This window comes from Trichosurus vulpecula, chromosome 1 (genome assembly GCF_011100635.1).
Source record: "Trichosurus vulpecula isolate mTriVul1 chromosome 1, mTriVul1.pri, whole genome shotgun sequence".
In the NCBI taxonomy this organism is placed as follows: Eukaryota; Metazoa; Chordata; class Mammalia; order Diprotodontia; family Phalangeridae; genus Trichosurus; species Trichosurus vulpecula.
In genome coordinates, this window is record NC_050573.1 from 115,331,865 (window position 1) to 115,350,553 (window position 18,689).

Here is an 18,689-nt window from a genome sequence, read left to right on the forward strand (position 1 = left end):
TCAGGCACTGTGCTAGGAACTGGGGGTACAAAGAAGGCAAAAACATGGTGCCTGTCTTCAGGGGGCTCCCATTCTAATGAAGGAGATAAAATATGAATAACTATGTTCATACAAGACTGACATAGTAAATAGAAGTTAATCTCAGAGAGAAAGCTTTCACTAGAAAGTGGTGGAGTGGGAGAGAGGAAGCAGAGGTGAGAAGGGAAAGCATTCCAGGCATGGGAATCTGCCATTGCTAAGAGCAGAGTTAGGAGACAGAGTGTCATGGGCAATGAACATCATGTAGGAGGCCAGTTTAGGTAGGGGATGGCGTGGATAGAAGACTGGGTCTGGAGTCAGGAAGTTTCATCTTCCCAAGTTCAAATCTGGCCTCAGACACTTACTAGCTGTGTGATCCTGGGCAAGTCACTTAACCCTGTTTGCCTCAGTTTCTTCTGTGAAATGAGCTGGAGAAGGAAATAGCAAACCACCAGTATCATTGCCAAGAAAACCCCGAATGGGGTTCATGAAGAGTTGGACATGCCTGAAAATGACCAAACAAGAGTAAAGTACAAGAAGACCAGAAGGAAGGGATCGGATTCTGAAGGGCATTTAAAGCCAAACCAATTATTTTGTATTTTATTCTAGAGGTAATAGGGAGCCAGTAGAATTTATTGACTAAGGAGATAATATGATCAGATCAGCTCTTTAGGAAGATCGCTTTGGCAGCTGAATGCATGGTGGATGGTAGTGGGGCTAGACTGGAGACTGGGAGCCCAGTTAGAAGACTATTTCAATCATCCAGGTGAGAGATGATGAGGGCCTGAACTGGGGTGGTGGCTATGGGGGCGGAAAGAAAGAGACACAAACCAGTGATGATGTGAAGATGTGGCTACAGATTGGATATGTGGGTAAGTGGGATGAAGAGTCAAGGTTGACACCAAGGTTGCAAGCCTGAGTGATTAGAAGGATGGTGATACCTTTTTATAGATAAGGAAACTGAAGTATATAAGTGACTTACCCAAGGCCATTTGATTATTTGTACCAAAAACTGGAATCCAGGGTCTTGGCTCCTAATTCGGGGTTCTTTCCACTATACCCTATCAAAAGGATGCTGCACACTTCATTAAATGGGTTTTTCTTCTTGCTCACCACCTCCTTTCTGGGCCAGGGCAAGAGAGATTCCTATTCACTCTACAATGTCCAGTTGAATTGTACACTAACTCACCAGAGCTTCCCACTGATACAGAGCAGACTTTTATTGCCCTTGGTCTCTCCATCAAAATGCATCTCCCCAATGTCTGATGCTCTTTCTTTCTTTGGCCAGATGAGTTCTATATAATAGCAAATATTTCACAATGATGGTAGCTAATGGGTTAATGCAGAATGAATGCAACCTTTTTGTCCTAAAGAGTTACTCTGATCCTTATGAAGCTTTGCCAGCAAATTTTAGTGAAGGGAAGCAGAGGGAAAGGCAAAGGGCCCAAAGATCAGTCATATGAGAGTGCCTCTTCCAACAGAAAATACCCATGGGCCACAGAGGGCTGGAGCATGGCTATAGGTATGGCCCTGCAATTGATTACTGCAATTAATAGATTGGAGACTTCTAGATTAACATGTTAACTCTCCAAATAATGTATTCATATTTTATAAAGCATTAAACCTATCTGAAGATGAACCTGTAAGGAACCTATATAATGCAATGAATATTTAATTATTCAACATAGAAGACCTGGTTCTGCCTGTAGCCAGTTGTGTGACCTTAGGAAAATCAATTAACCTCTCTCAACCTCAGTATATTCATCTGGAAAGTGAAAGCTTTGACTCTGATGACGTCCATGGTCCCTTTTAGCTCTGAAAACATTATGGGTCTAATGGTATAAGTTTCAGTGACCATAACAGAGCCAATAAGGGATACACATGGGGGCAGGGAGACATTTCAGCACCTTTCAAACCATGCCACATTAGACATCTATCTATTCTGCCTATGTGTAGGACTAGCTCTGGCCATGGCCTACAGTGGAGCTAATCCTTACCTATTCTCATTCTCCTAATCCTCAAACAGGACATTTTTCTTTGAATTTGCACCTTTTTTTCTCAAATTAAAACTCTTCCTTATTTACCCCTTATTCTATCTGCTTCTTGGCAGTTAGGTGGCATAGTGGATAGAGGATTGGGCCTGGAGTCAGGAAGACTCATCTTCCCAAGTTCAAGTCTGGCATCAGACACTTACTAGCTTGTATGTATGGCCCTGGGCAAATCAATTTCCTCAGTTTCCTCATATGTAAAATGAGCTGGAGAAGGAAATGACAAACCAGTCCAGTAGCTTTGCCAAGAAAACCCCACATAGGGTCACAAAGAGTCAGACACAACTAAACAACAATAGTTATCTGCCTCTGGGAATGTCTAACACACGCACACTCACACACACACACACTGCTTAAAGGTGGCAGAGCATTTTACGAAGATGAATTCATTTGATCTTCACAGCAGCCTTGTGAGGTAGATGCTTTTAGCACCTGAGCTAAGGCCAACCATGTTACCCTCCTTCTCATTAAATTCCTTTGGCTCCCCATTGCCTCCAGGATCAAATACAAAATCTTCCGTTGGCGTTCAAAACCTTTCATAACCTACCTTCTCTACACTACCACCACCAGTCTTCTCACACCTTACCCAACCCCCACCCCACCCCCATCCCCTACACAGGTATCTTCGATGCAGTGGCACCGGCCTCCTGGCTGTTCCATGAGCAAGATGCTGCATCTCTTGGCTCTTGGCATTTTCTCTGGCTGTCCCCCATACCTAGAATGCTCTTTCCCCCTCCTTTCTGCCTACTGACCTCCCTGACTTCCTTCAAATCCCAACTAAACCTTTCCCAATCCCTCAATTCTAGTGTCTTCCTCCTTTTCATGATTTCCTATTTATCTTGTATGTGGCCTTTTTGTACATATTTCTCTGCTTGTTGTTCCTCTCATTAGTTTACGAGCTCCTTGAGGCCAGGGACTATCTTTTGCTTCTTTTTTTCTTCCTAAACACAGTGACTGGCACACAGTAGGTGATTAGTAAATGTTTATTGACTGATTTTTAAAATTCCCATTTTACAGATGAAAAACTGAGGCTGAGAGGTTAAGCAAATAGCCTGGGGTCATCCAACTAACCGAGTCAGGATTTGAACTTGGGTCTTCCCGACTCCAAGTCCAGCATTCTATCTCTTAGACTCTGATCCTTTCTTCGCATACACAAATACATCGTAGGTGGGAAAGAGTGGGAAGGGCATGGGGAATAGCTAGTAGTTCACTTTATCTGGAAAATAGAATATATTAAAGGAAGTAGTATGAAATAAAATTGGAAAGGAAAATTGGAGCCAGACCATGGAGGACCTTGACTATCATGTAATGGAGAGCCATTGTAAGCTTTTGAGTAGGAAAAGGATATGATTAGATCAATGACTTAAGATGATTACCTTAACATTAGTGTGAAGGATAAAATGTAGAAGGGAGACACTGGAGACAGACACCAACCAGAAGGCTAATCTAGGTGAGAGGCAATGAGAGCCTAACCTAGGGTGGTATCAGTGATAATAAAAAAGGACAAGAAAGATGTGAAAAATATGGTGGAGGTATAATAGATAAGCTTTGGCAACTGGTTGGGTGGAGCCTATGTCTTGAGCATAGCATCTTACAACTGAGAGAGGCAAAATCATGGAACTGAAAGAACCTTGACTTAGACATAAGAAACCTGGTTTCAAGCCTTGGCCCTGACGCTTTCTAGTTATACGACCCTAAGCATATCATTTCGCCTCAGTTTACTCTTCTACAAAATAATGACAATAATACTTATTCTTGGAAATGAGCTATTAGAGTTGGAAGTGGTCTATGGGTCCAATTCTCTCATATCAAAGACAAGTAAATTGAGGTCCATAAATGTGAAGAGACCAAGAGTTAGTTGAGTAAAACAGGATTTCATTCCAGGTTTTCTGATATCTAGTCTAGTAATCCACTGCTGCTTCTCTGATTCATCTCATATCTTCTGTAGTGTCTATCCATCAGGGGATTCACACAGAGAAGACATGCAATAAATATCTGTGGAAGGAATCGAGTTGAAAATGCAATTTTTGAGTCAATGCATGTCAACTACAGGAAAGCAAAGTTTTGAGCTCAATCTGGGCTCTACTGCACACTTGATTTAGAGGCTGTAACTTTGCCGAGAAGCAGCTTGTGCTGATTTTCCCCTGCTTGGACAAAATAAAGCCCCTTTCTTGTCCAATTAGGCTTCTTTTCTCTCCTTTGTATCTTAGGAACTGACGAAGCTGCCATCATTGAAGTCTTGTCAAGCAGAACGGCAGGCCAGAGACAGCAAATAAAGGAGAAATACAAGGCTGAGTATGGCAAGGTAATCTCAAGGTGTATGGCACTGTACATATGGCGATCACACAAACTCCCACACTCACGCTCTTCTTATTAGACTCATTTCCAACAAAGCATGGGCTGTTTTATCAAAATTTTTATCTCCTTTAAAAGTATATATAGTATCGGTTTAATGAACATTTGTTATTGTTCTTTGGCATCCCTTTGGACCTTAAATTTCCCTACTCTTCCTTATTCAGAATACTGAAAAATAATGAAATTATTTTAACACACCTTTTATTGATTTCTCAAAACTGTTAGATTATTTTAGTAACTTGTTGTTGTTATCGCTGTCTTGGACTTGACTGTTCTTAAGCTCCTTTAAGGTTTGTTTTTTTTTAATATTGACTTCATTTTTACAAAGCCTGGAATAGAAGGGTTTATTTTTCTTTAAAAGCCAGCAAATTCCATCTGCCAATTCGCAGATGGATCAGTGATTTGCAAATGGACCAACTTCTGTACATGGAGCTTAATATTTTGGATCTACTCATGCTCCTCTGACTTCAGATTTAGTATTCTTTCCACTATAACACTTCATAGTTGGCATTTGAGTTGGAATTTTAAGGTAGGAATTCAATAGACAAAAAAAGAGAGATGGCTATGTAAATATGAACTATTATTTTGGTATTGGATGGTGTGGTTTCATAAGGAAGTGATACCCTCAAGAGCTATAGAAGTGTGTATGGTTCTTTGCCCCTACGCTAAAGGGTCCCAGAGTGCTGTGAGTTTCTTAGTTCTTATGTCTGCTGTTATTTTTCTGCTTTCTCCTTTACTTATTTTTTCTTTTACTTTTCTCCAGCAGTTATTTCTCAAGATTTGACACCAACCTATACCTTCTTTATCTTTGACTTTCCTATATTCAAGACAAACTAAGTGACTCACTTTTTACCAGAACAGTCCTTGTACTTTCTTACCTTGGTGTCTTGGCTTCCACTTGTCCTAGAATAATATCTTTCCTTCCTTAACCTCTAACTTCAGATGATCAATTCATACTCTTCCTTCAAGGTCCAACTCAAACCCCACCTACTTTCCAAAGTCTTCTGTGAACACTGTCCTCCCACCTCCCCACTCCTTCCAAAGGCCAAGATAATCTCTTGCTTCTTTGAACTCCTGGAGTACTTTGTTTTTATCTCTCATTTCACTTTCTGCTTTTTTTTTAAACTTTGTATTAGAGTCATTTAAGGAGTAAATATGGTGGAGTGACAAGAGCCTTGGATGGGGTCAGAAGATGTAGGTACTAACCCTGGCTCCTCTTTAATTAATTGAAGGACCTTGGGAAAATTCACTTAGACTCTCTCCAAACACCTCTGAGAGGTAGTGTACTATGGTAGAAAAAATTCTGCCTCTGGGATCAAAGGACTTGGATTCAAATCCTGTCTCTGATACTTACTACCTGTGTGGCTTTAGGCAAGTCACTTAAACTTTTAGGGCCTCAGTCTATAAAACAAGGGAATTGGACAATATGGTCCATGCTGGCTTTATATCTATGATCCTATGAAGATCAATAGTTTTCCTACTTGCAATATCCTTCTTTAGGTTTTGGTCCATGTATCCATGAGAGATTGCCTGTAGACACTGAGGTCACCTGACTTCTTGACATTGAATTTTTAAAGTAGAATACTAAAAAGGAAAATGGACACATATCCCCCTCTTACATTGACCTTGTATGTTCTTGTAGGACCTGGAAAACGTGCTGAAGAGTGAGCTCAGTGGGAATTTTGAGAAGACAGCCTTAGCCCTTCTGGATCTCCCAAGTGAATACAGCGCCAGGGAGCTAAAGAAGGCCATGAAAGGCATTGGGACCAACGAATCTGTGTTGATCGAGATTCTCTGCACCAGAACCAATAAGGTTAGAACCATGGTCACATGACTTCTCCCAAAGACTCCGCTAAGAGGAAGGACGAAGACATTTTCTCCTGGTGGTATAGAATCTGCCTTAAGATACTACTCAGAGCTCTAGGAGAGGAGACTCCCACAATGAAAATGACCCAAAACGAAGTCTGGAAAGAAGCTCATCTTTCCAATGGATTCACCCTAGTGTTAATATGGCCCACTTTACATGATAAATGACATAATCACAATAACAGAGAATTTCAAATTTGGAAGGATCCTCAGAGGCAAGAGTGTATCAGTAAATGTTTAACAGTCAGCTGGGGGGGGGCGGGGGAAAGGGATGCCCAAGACACAATTTTCAATTTAATCTGTATGATTAACATTTTATTAAGTCTAGAAGTAACAAAATAACAAAGCAAGCCCTGATTTGTAACATTTACCAGTCTCTGAAGTGTAAATGCTAACACTGAAAATTTAACAGTCAGCTCTCACCAATCATCCCCTGAACCCTTGCTGAGGCTACCTAGTCCAACCTCTGTGTGAAAAGAACCCCCACTATAACATACTCCAAGTGGCCATCTAGCCTCTGTTTGAAGACCTCCAAGGAAGGAGAACCCCTAAGTCTCTAAGCAGACCATTCCCTCTTTGGAACAGCAAGAATACTAGGAAGATTTTTCTGACATCAGACTCCTTTGAAACGTCTACCTATTGCCCCTGATTCTGTCCTCTGGGGCCAAATAGAACAAATCTAATCTCCCTTCTATATAACAGCCCTTCAAATACCTATGGATAGTGATTGTGTCACAGCAACATAGTAGCACAGTGCCCAGCACATAGTAGAGGCTTAATACATGCTTTTTGATGACTGATTGAATTATGTCATTCCCCCCTAGTCTTATCTTCTCCAAGCTAAATATGCCCACTTCCTTCAAATGATGCTCATATGACATGGACTTCAGGCCTTTCATCATCCCAATTGCCACCCTTGAGACAGTCTCAGGCTTATCAATGTCCTTCTTAAACCATAGCACCCAGGACTGAACATAGAACTCCAGATGAGGTTTGAAGAAGGTAGAGTATGGTGGTAATGTCACTTCCCTATTCCTAGAAGTTATGCCCCTCTTAATGCGGCCCAAGACTGGATTACCTTTTTTGGCTACCACATTATACTATTTACTCATATTGGGTTTGCAGCCCACTAACACTGCTGTCTCTCCATGACTCCTTAATCTTATCTTTGTAAAGATAATTTTCTTGTATCCAAGTATAAGACTTTTACATTTAGTCCTATGGAATCTCATCTCATTAGATTCATCCCATTGCTCCAATCTGTCAAGAACCCTTTTGTGTCCCAAACTTTCATTCTAAGAATTAGTGATTCCTTGCAGCTTTGTGTCATCTACACATTGCTGAGGATGTCACCTATGTCTTTATCTAAGACATTGATAAAAATGTGAAATAGCACAGGGTCATGTATTCCTGGGGAGTCATGAATATATAAAATCCTTATAAATTAGGTCATATTTTTAATGTACTAGAGAAGGTCATGAGGAGATAACAAAAGAATACATATTTACCCCTCAATGAGTTTAAGACACCAGGTCCAGGTGAACTACATCCTTATATAGTGAAGAAAAAACTAGCAGATGTCATTGCTGAGTCTCCACAAGTGACCTTTGAAAGGGCATAGAGAGTGACATAAGTGTCACAGGACTACAAAAAGGCAAATGTGCCTCTTTTTTTTGAGAGAAGATAGCGAAATAACTAATTTACAGGCCAGTGAATTTGATGCTGATTCCTGGTAAAATTCTACAATACATTATTTAAAAATGCTTAGTAAACATCTAGAAAGGAAAGTGGAGATCACAAAGAAATAGAATAAATTTTGCAAAAATAGGTCATGCCACATTAACCTTCTTTCTTTTTAGGGACAGGATTATTATATTGGGAGACGTAGTATACTTAGCATTTGATGATGTTTCTCTTGCTATGCTTGTAGATAACTAGGGAGATGTAGGCTAGACAAAGGCAAAGTCAAGTGGATTTGGAATTAATTGGATGGACAGATCCAAAGAGTAGTCATAAATGAGTCAATATCTAGGAAGAGAGATAGGGGAATGACCTAGGGATCTGTCCTTGGTACCGTGCTCAAGATTTTTAGCAATTACTTGTACGAAAAAATAAAAAGCATGTGGTATTTTTCTTTAATTTGTAGATGGCACAATGCTTTGAGAGGTAGTAAATATGCTGGATGAAAGGGTCTGGATCCAAAAAGATCTCAGCTATCTAGGATGACAAACCAAGCATAAAATATAAAAATTAATGGTGATAAAGGCAAAGATTTACATTAAAATTTTTTTAATTGACTTCACAATCAACTAAAATATTTTAAAAATCTTGAATACAGGAGCTGTGGCCAGACAAAAGTTCATATGAAAAATATTTAGAGGTTTTAGTGGCATTCAAACTCAATAGGAGTTAATGGTATGACACAACCAAGCAAAAAGCTATCACAGGCTACCCTGAGCCATGATGCCCAGAATGAGTGTGGTAATGCAGTTCATAATAACTGTCATAATCTCTTTGAATGATTGGCCTCCAAAAACAGGATTGACTTACTCGGCTTGGCTCCAGTGGGCAGAGGTAGGAACAATGAGTAGAAGTTACAGAGGCAAATTTAGGCTTAATGTCAGCAAAAGCTCCCTAATAATCAAAGCCATCCAAAAGTGAAATGGGCTGCCTCTGAAGGCAGTTAAGTTACCCTAAATGGAGATCTTCAAGGGAGGGCTGAAGGAACACTTGCTACAGAGGAGATTCCTGTCCAGTAAGGGTTGTACTTTGCGGCCTCTAAGGTCCCTTACAACTTGGAGATTCTGCAGAGCAAAGCAAAGAAGCCAGAAACTCCTCTTTACTTTTGGTGGGCCCTCATCACTTAACTATTCTGGGGTGTAAATTTCTGTGTTCAAATACTTCAGGTGTACTTGAAGTAACAGTGGCAGCTAGACCAGGTCACTACTGTTGTGTGGGGAGAGGGATAGTGGGGATTCATACATGGAATAAGGAGTTGAACAAACTGGGCTCTGGTATTGCTTCTCACTCTAAGATTCTGTGGTTGTATATAACCTTTTAATTTGAAAGCCTAAGTGCTTCATTTGGCAGTAGCTCTTCATTGGCGTAGTAGAAATAACAATGGACTTGGAGTCAGGAGACATGAATGGATCCTAGGAACATAGCTTTAGACCTAAGAGGCCATTTAGTCCAACTCCCTCATTTGACAGATGAGAAAACTGAGGCCCAGAGAGAGGAGACTTGACTAAGGTCATATAATTTATCAGGGGTATGATCATTGGTAAGTCACTTGACCTCTTGGAACCTCAGTTTCTTCATCTATAATACAAGGCTAATAATATTTATACTCTCCCTAGCTGACTCAATTGTTGTGAGGAAAGTGCAAGTATGTTATTACTACGTGAATCTTTTCTTCTGCTTATGAATTTTCCACCAAGGAAAAACTTAATGTGATTGACAAGACCCAGAGCTTTTTTTCCCCCACTCACAAAAGGAGGGTAAACATCCTGATGGGGCAGAAGCCCCTACCTCAAAGGATTTATGTGAGAGCAGACACTCCCTCTGGTGGCTGGCAGCCTGTACTTCTTTGGAGATTTGTTCCATTAATCAAGGAAGTCTCCTGAATCCTTGGGCTAATTCCATTATTGTCCTGCCTTAAATCAATTGGGATATAAAGGTACATTTTAATATCTCTTGTCTTTTTTTTTCCTTTTTGGAGGGCAGAAGGCAGGGGAATTGGGGTTAGGTGACTCGCCCAAGGTCACACAGCTAGTGTGTCGAGTGTCTGAGGCCAGATTAGAACTCAGCTCCTCCTGACTCCAGGGCTGGTGCTCTACTCACTGAGCCACCTAGCTGTCCCAAGTATCTCTTGTCTTAATTTATCCTCCTGCATCCTAGCACATGCTGTCTGACAATACCAGTCTTGTGGAACAAATGAGAGACAACAGAAGTACCCCTAAGTGTTATACTGGTATTCCCAGGATAGTAACACTAGGCAAGTTGTTTAACATCTCAGGGCTCCCAGACAATATAAGTTGCAAAGCAGGTGTCAGCTTTCATTGATAGAGAGAATGTCTTCATCAGGAGTTCCCTATGTCAATAAAATCACAAATCTGTTAAAAATAAATAAAGGAAGGAAGAAAGGGAGGAAGGAAGGAAGAAAGGAAGGAAGGAAGGAAGGAAGGAAGGAAGGAAGGAAGGAAGGAAGGAAAATGGAGAGAAGGAAGGAAAGAGGAAGGGAGGAAGGGAGGGAGGAAGGAGGGAAGGAAAGAAGGAAGGAAGGAAGAAAGGAAAGAAGGGAAGGAGGAAGGAAGGAAGGAAGGAAGGATAGAAGGATGTAAGGATAGAAGGATATAAGGAAGGAAGAAGGAAGAAGTCCTCCAACATATTAAATAGATAATTTATAGACAATTTTACAGAAAGATAAAGATAAGAGTTAAACAAAATGAGCAGATGAAGAGGGGTCTTCATCTGTGGTGGCATCTGAGAGGCATGCCCACACAGATGAAATCACAGGTCTATCAAAACATCAAGAATTATCTCAAGATAAGATATAGCAGGAAAAGCCCTGTTCTTAGAATCAAGCCATCCTCATCTCTTTACTAGCTGACTTGTTAAAGCTGTGTGACCATGGTCAGGTCATAGGATCTTGATTTAGAGCTAGAAGGGAACCTTAGAAATCAGCTAGCCTAACTCCTTCATTTTATAGAGGGCAAAACTGAGGTTGATAGTGATTAAATGACTTGTGCGATATCAAGCACATAGTAAGGAAGCCCAGCTTTGGACTCGGGTCCTCTGCTTCTGGCTGCTGTGCCCTTTCAACCATAACAAGCTCAGTTTCTTCAATTGCAAAAGAAGGGTAATAATCCCTGTGCTACCCACCTGACAGGGCTGTTGTGAGGAAGGTGCTTTCTAAACCTTGAAGGACCATAAAGATGAGAGATGTTATTATTATTAATTATAAAATGGTCATGAAAGATGCATGGCAATAGAAGCACTTGCCCAAGCTATGTGGTTATAAATAAGGTTTCATCAAATATCCATGTTCTATAGTTGCAAATATTTTTCCAACCCAAAAGATAAGTTTTTATCTTTTACTTTTTATTTCATTTTTTCTTTGGAGACAACTGGGATTAAGTGACTTGCTTAGGGTCATACAGCTAGCAAGTGTCTAAAACTGGATTTGAACTTCAAGTCCTCCTGAATCCAGGGCCAATGCTCTATCCACTGCATCACCTAGGCTTTCCTGTTGCATCTTTCAAGATTTTGTTGATGCCTTATTTTTCATACGACAGTCATTTCCTCACAGCCAGTACTTCTTTTCTTCCACAAAATGATCACTTTGCCCAGAGTGTGACTCAAGGCCCAGCGTAGCGCACACATCCATCCAAAAGTCCACACAGACTTTCTTTTGCCTTTTTCAGGTTTGCAAGAGTCATAGGCATCTGGCAGCCAGGAGGAATAGAAACCAAAGAGATAATGCCTGGACTAATTATTAATTGATGACTAATAATTAAGAGTCATTAGTATTTGGGATAGGAACTAGACCTATGATTCCAGTAATATAGGGAAGTCTTCTGGATGGGAAAACAGCCTCTATACAGTAAAGTACAGGATTAGAGAGTTGTTTAGAGCAGGGTCAAACAGTCCAAACCAGATTAAAATGGGAAATGGGAAATGTTTAACAAAATAAAATAAAAATGCAACGAAGCACAGATAATGTTAATTTGTGGTTTTCTAAGTCATCATGCTCCCCATAGGGACCTGATTCTATTTGAATTTGAAGACTCCGGCCTAGAGCACTTATTTATCCAGCGTCATACAACCTGTATGTGTCAGAGGCATGACTTGAACCCGAATCTTGCCGGCTCCCAGGTTGATTTTCTGTCCACCGCAAGTCTTATTTGGCCATAGTCTCTTTGATGTATTTTAGGTCTGGCCCAGTTTATTTCGGGTTCTAGGCCTATGGCTGCTCCCACACTTTTAGCCGATTAGATCTGATGAAAACAAAGTGACTAGGGGCAGAGTCATCCTTGGCGTTTGGCATGTCTGGGAAGTCAGGGAGGAAAAGGTCAAAGACAATGAGGAGGGGGGAGCTGAGAAGAGGAGAAGGAAGATGAGAGGGAAGGACAAACATCACGAACATAATAGAATCTGATCAACAAATGCTATTTGTAAGCAAGAAAATCTCCCACTCCTTCCCCTCACCAAGACAAAGCCACCAGCCCCCAATGGCCATGTTTTCACACCCTAAACCACAATCTCTCTGCCTTCTTCCTGCGCTGCTGTCCTTGGTGTCGATTTTAACCAGATTTTGCTGCTTAAAAACGTTGGGGGCGAAGTAGAACCCTGCCTCGTATGTCATTCAGCAAAGTGATTTGCCCAGAGATCTGTACCCCTGATAGCACAGCACAGTAAAAAAAAGGGGGGGGGCTCTGAATTTGGCATCAGAGGACACTAATTGAAATACCAGTTCTCTGTTACTTAAAAATAAAAAGAATAGCTAATATTTATATAGCACTTTAAGGTTTACAAAGTACTTTACATATGAAATCTCATCTGATGATCCACTTATGACCTGTTTGACTTCGGGCAAGACACTTAACTCTTCTGGGCCTCAATTTTCTCATCTATAAAATGAGGGGATTGGATAGATCCTTTCAAACTACAAAAGTATGAATTTTTGATGGTTGAATAACTGATGGCATCAAGCAGCCTGCAAAAGGGAGCGCATCTCTGTTCTCTGTGCATCTGCCTCCCTTTAGAGTCCATTGCACATTGACCTTATGTTGACATGTTTATTTTTATTCCCTCTCTCTAGGAAATCAGAGCCATAAAAGAGGCATACCAAAGGCGTAAGTCACATTTTCTTATGATCCCATCTAGTCTGGAAAAGGTATGGTCCTTTCACAGTCTGCCTGGAAGAGAAAACTTTTTCCCTCCTTTTCTTTTCTAATAGTATTTGACAGTAACCTTGAATCTGATGTCAAGGGCGACACAAGTGGAAACTTTAAAAAGATTCTCATGTCCTTGTTACAGGTAAGACAACAGGGATTTTTCTTTCTTGTTTTATATTGGGGCTATAGGCAGCTGGGTGGTTCAGTGAATAGAGCCTTACGTCTGGAGTCAGAAAGACCCGAGTTCAAATCTGGCTTCAGACACTTAATAGTTGTGTGAAATCACTTAATCTCTGTTTGCCTTAATCCACTGGAGAAGGTAATGGCAAACCACTTCAGTATCTTCTCCAAGAAAACCCTATAAACAATAGAGATGTGCTGTGGTCCACAGGGTCACAGAGAGTCAGACACAACTGAACAACAACAACCATCTCTAAGCACCAAGATTTTATGGTGAAAGTTGGAAGACAAGCAGAGAAATGTCTGGGAGATGACAAATTTTTTAAAATGTTCAGCTAGTTAATTCCTTGAGAAAAATTAGTGTTTTATAATACTGAGATTTCAAATATTGAGTGTGTCAATATACACGACAGTTTAATAGGTAAGTCTTAAGCCTAAGGCTCAGAAAGGTTCAGTGATTTGCCCATGATCATAAGGTTATTAAATGTCAGAGGTGGAAATGATGGGCCAATCACACAGTGAGAAGGAGGGATAGCAAGAGGACATCTCACATGGCCCATTGCTGCCCACATAATGTCAAGAGACTATACAGACGGTCCCCAGAATGTTAGGTGGGCTCTCTTTGGTAAATTTATGGAAGGACATGGGGAAGAATTGGACAAGATGAACAGGCATGGATGGGTTGTATGCTGCATCTTTGGAGGGAGAAGTCACATTGAGGAGATGACAGATCTATTGGGCTATTGAGGTTTAGAGGAAATAATTGGTGAGTCCAGAAGTTACCATCTGTAATTCCAGATAAAAACCTCCACTTAATGGCCTCCTTGATGCACTTCAATGAAAACATTCTAGGGAATGGAGTTATAAGAGGAATTCAGCACTGGCAAAGCTAAGTAGCCAAGCAGGTTAGAGGGCAGCAAAAAAAGTAGAGGAGGTAGAAACCAAAGCCATGAGCAACTCAGAGAAGGTACCAGGAGGTGGCAAGATTGAAAGGATAAGAAAGGTATATGAGATTGAACTTTCTTAGCCAGGATTTAACCAAGGGAAGGAATCGGATTCACCTATTGACTGGTCCCATAAAAAATGAAGCAAAAAACCTCTGGCAACAAAAGCCAGCTGTTCAATGTCCAACACAGGGCATTCAGAATGTGCACTATGGGAACACACAGTCCTCCTCACTGGACATCCAACCAAATAGACAATCCATTGATTCACATCACAACCACTACAGCATGTCTTTGCAAGCCTTATGTATCCCCTTTGTTTTATGATTGAACCCCATCCCTCTCGAGCCCAAGTCCTGATCCCTCTATAGTGATAGACTGGCAGAAGAGAACAAGAAAGAAAAGACACAAGCTGATGTAAAGAGAGTTCAGGTCAGTCCTTCGGAAGACCTTCGTTCCTCTCTGTGCTCTCTGACTAGAGCCATTTTAAAGAGAGGTTGACATTCTTGAGGAAAAACAGTTTCCGGCAAGAGGATAGACAAAGTAGTCTCCTCAGGTCCCCTTCCAGCCCTGGAATCAATGCCATGTTAAGAAACTACAACTGAGTTCACACACACACACACACACACACACACACGACTTTCACACAAATTCTACTTGTTGGTTCAACTAACTTTGCTGTTATCACAGTACCCAACAGATGGCAGCAAAGAGCAATAGTTGTGGGTTTTCCCACAGGATTGTAAGAGTCAAAGAGACGTTGGGTCAGACCTTCCCACCAGACTATAGAGAATCCCCCAGACCTCTTACTTTTCCTCCGATTTCCCAGGGTCACCTAGCAACTGTAATTGACAATGTTTCTCTTCTTGTAGGCTGACCGAGATGAAGGAGACTATGTTGATAAAGATCTAGCCGGTCAGGATGCTAAAGATCTCTATGATGTAAGTGTGAAAATGTACCAGGCTCAGACTTTCTTTTTCTTTTTTGATTTACCACTTAATATTATTCTCATTGCATGGGAGAGGTGGCTTTAATTACTCGGGAAGTAATTACATTATCTGAGAAATGAAAATGTACTCGTATCTTTAAATTAAAATGTGCTCATTTATATATAGGCCTTTCATTCTAATACAATAAATGATAATTATTTTCCATTTATATCATGCCTTTATTAGCCTCTGTTAGTAGCTTAAAGTGCATAAGTGAAACATCTCTAGTCTGTGCATATAATTTCTTTCAAGTGAGATTTGGTGTTAAAAAAAGCACTTTCAGGCTTCTTAAAGAGGGTTTTTAACAAAATGTTGATCTTTGACCTTTTAAGGCAGGGGAAGGTCGTTGGGGCACAGATGAGTTGGCTTTCAATGAAGTCCTGGCAAAGAGGAACTACAAACAATTGAGGGCCACCTTCGAAGCCTATCAAATCGTAAGTGATTGGTACAATGACAATTACTTTAACACTAATTATGATTGAGAATAAGACAAAACCAGAGATCTAAGAACTGGAGGGTTTACTTCCTTAACACTTTACAATACTATCTTTGGGGCCTTGAGGCATAGGCTAACATAATTATAAGGGAGCAGGACTACTGAATGTAGAGTTGAGACCTGGGTTTGAGTCCTTGGCATTTACTGGATGTGTGACCTTGGCCAAGTCACTTTACATCACTGAGGCTAAGCTTCCACATCTATACAATGGGGGTAATGGTGCTCGTCTTACCTATCCTACAGGGTTGTTGGGAGGGGGGCATTGTAAAGCGTGTGGAAAAGTGAGCTATTACTATTATGATGATCTCAACTTAAAATAGAATAGAATGACACAAAGAAGAGGTGTACCCCCCAGCACCCCAGGATAGTATCCCTGAAAGGTTGTGATTTAATGAAATGGTTATAAATCTAGCATTTTATATGTACAGGGGGATCTACCTGGCTTGAGGTACTTTATAGTGCATCCATATTAAAGGGATGGCTTTGGAGGTGAGAAGACTTGGGTTTGAATCCTGCCTCAGACACATACTGGCTGTGTGACCATGGGCAAGTCCCTAGCTTCTCTGGGGCCTCAGGGAACTCTCAAAGACTATAAATTAGTTGAGTAGCCTATCTTCATCAACAGAACGTTCTCACATTCAAAGTAGCTCCTATTTAAGTTAGAATCTAAGAACTTTAGAACTGGACAAAATCTTAGAAGTGATCTAGTCCATCAGACTCATTTCACAAATAGGGAAATTGAGACTCAGAGGGATTTAGTGACTGGTCCAGGGTTGTAACAACTATGAGTCAAGCTAGATTTGGAATCAGAAAATTTAGAGCTAAAAGGAACCTTTAAAAGGATTTAGTCCAGCTACTTCATTTTCCAAACAAGAAAACTGAGGTGTAGAAGGGAAAGTCACTTCCTGAACGTGAACCTGGCAGATCCTCCAGGCAAGAGTTAGAGTTTGATCCCTGGTCTCCAGACTCCTGGACCACTGACTGCTCTTTCCCACCCTTTTTGCTACTTTTGCAGATCTGGATTTTCATGTATTACATCAGAGGATACTAGAATCACAGACTTAGAGCTCAAAAGAAACTTAGAGATCATTCAGTCCAAGCCCCTCATTTTATTGATGATGAGCTACAGCCCACAAAGGGGAAATGACTTGACCAAGGTCAAACAAGGAGCAAGCCACAGAGTTGGTATATGAAGCCAAGCTCTGACTCTAAATCCAGTGCTCCTTCCATCCCACAATGGATTTGTTTTTACATCGTGCTTTTAACTTTTTAAAGTCCCTTCGTGTCTATTATCTCCTTTTAACAACTCTGTGAGGTAGATGGGAAAGGTATAATTGTCCTCATTTGATAGATTAGGAAACTATTCTTAAAATTGAGACCATCTGTAACTTGTCAGGACCACACAGCAAGTAAGTGCAAGAAGGTGGATGAAAACTGGAAGATTCTCCAGCCTGAGCTCTCTGCTTGGCTCCTGCTTGGCTCTTTTTGTAATACCAGGCAATCTAGACAGGGAGGAAGGGAGGAAGGAAGGAAGGAAGGAAGGAAGGAAGGAAGGAAGGAAGGAAGGAAGGAAGGAAGGAAGGAAGGAAGGAAGGAAGGAAGGAAGGAAGGGAGGGAGGGAGGGAGGGAGGGAGGGAAAGAAGGGAGGGAGGGAGGAAAAGAGGGATGGAGGAAGGGAGGGAGAAAGGAAGGAAGGAAGGAAGGAAGGAAGGAAGGAAGGAAGGAAGGAAGGAAGGAAGGAAGGAAGGAAGGAAGGGAGGGGAGGAAGGGAGGGAGGGAAGGAAGGAAGGAAAGAAGGAAGGAAGGAAGGGAGGGAGGGAAGGAAGGAAGGAAGGAAGGAAGGAAGGAAGGAAGGAAGGAACGAAGAAAGGAAGAAGGGTGGGAGGGAGGAAGGGAGGGAGGGAGGGAAGGAAGGGAGGGAAAAAGGGAGGGACAGATGGAGGAAAGGAAGGAAGGGAGGGAGGAAGGAAGGAAGGGAGGGAGGAAGGAAGGAAGGAAGGGAGGGAGGAAGGAAGGGAAGAAGGAAGGAAGGAAGGAAGGAAGGAAGGAAGGAAGGAAGGAAGGAAGGAAGGAAGGAAGAAAGGGAAGGAGGGAGGAAAGAAGGAAGGAAGGAAGGAAGGAAGAAGGGAGGGAGGGAAGGAAGGGAGGGAAAAAGGGAGGGACAGATGAAGGAAAGGAAGGGAGGGAGGGAGGAAGGAAGGGAGGGAGGGAAGGAAGGGAGGGAAAAAGGGAGGGACAGATGGAGGAAAGGAAGGGAGGGAGGGAGGAAGGAAGGGAGGGAGGGAAGGAAGGAAGGAAGGAAGGAAGGAAGGAAGGAAGGAAGGGAGGGAGGGGAGGAAGGGAGGGAGGGAAGGAAGGAAGGAAAGAAGGAAGGAAGAGGATATTCAGACAGTTCTGGAAAAGGATACAGAAAAAAAGTAATTTTTGTTTATTGTTTGTTAATTGATTTGTTCTACCCTGTTTAAATGCTAAGGATTTTAGATAAGCTTTTACTCCTTATTTGGTTGATTTATTTGATTATTTGCTTTGTTCATGATTATTAAGTTTATAACAAAAATATTTTTTAAAAATCATACTTTGGCCACTACAATGAAAACAATACAGTGATGTCTGCTGATTTCCTTTATGAATCATCTTCAAAATATCACATGCTCTTAGATCAAAAAAAAATCCTTCAACTAGGTTCTGTTTTCATCTGTATTGTTTTTTTAAAGTATCAACATAGCTGCCCCTTGCTCTGTAAATCTTGCATTGACCTTTGGCCCCAAGGGATATAGTCCTGACCTGACATCTTGCTTTGTCCCTCACTCTATATGTTCTGCTGTGTAAATCATACCAATGTAGGGCAATGTAGTAGAAAGAGTGCTGGGTTTGGAGTCAGAAGACCTAGGTGCAAA

At 41.3% G+C, this 18,689-nt stretch overlaps 1 protein-coding gene across 1 annotated transcript in view; it reads left to right on the forward strand.

The window, feature by feature from the left end:
• ANXA13 (annexin A13) overlaps positions 1 to 18,689 on the forward strand; it is a 69,791-nt gene that overhangs the window by 46,053 nt on the left and 5,049 nt on the right. The window contains 6 exon segments of the mRNA XM_036741865.1: positions 4,277 to 4,371; positions 6,064 to 6,234; positions 13,108 to 13,141; positions 13,246 to 13,325; positions 15,180 to 15,248; positions 15,629 to 15,730. Coding sequence (XP_036597760.1) covers positions 4,277 to 4,371; positions 6,064 to 6,234; positions 13,108 to 13,141; positions 13,246 to 13,325; positions 15,180 to 15,248; positions 15,629 to 15,730 — 551 coding nt within the window.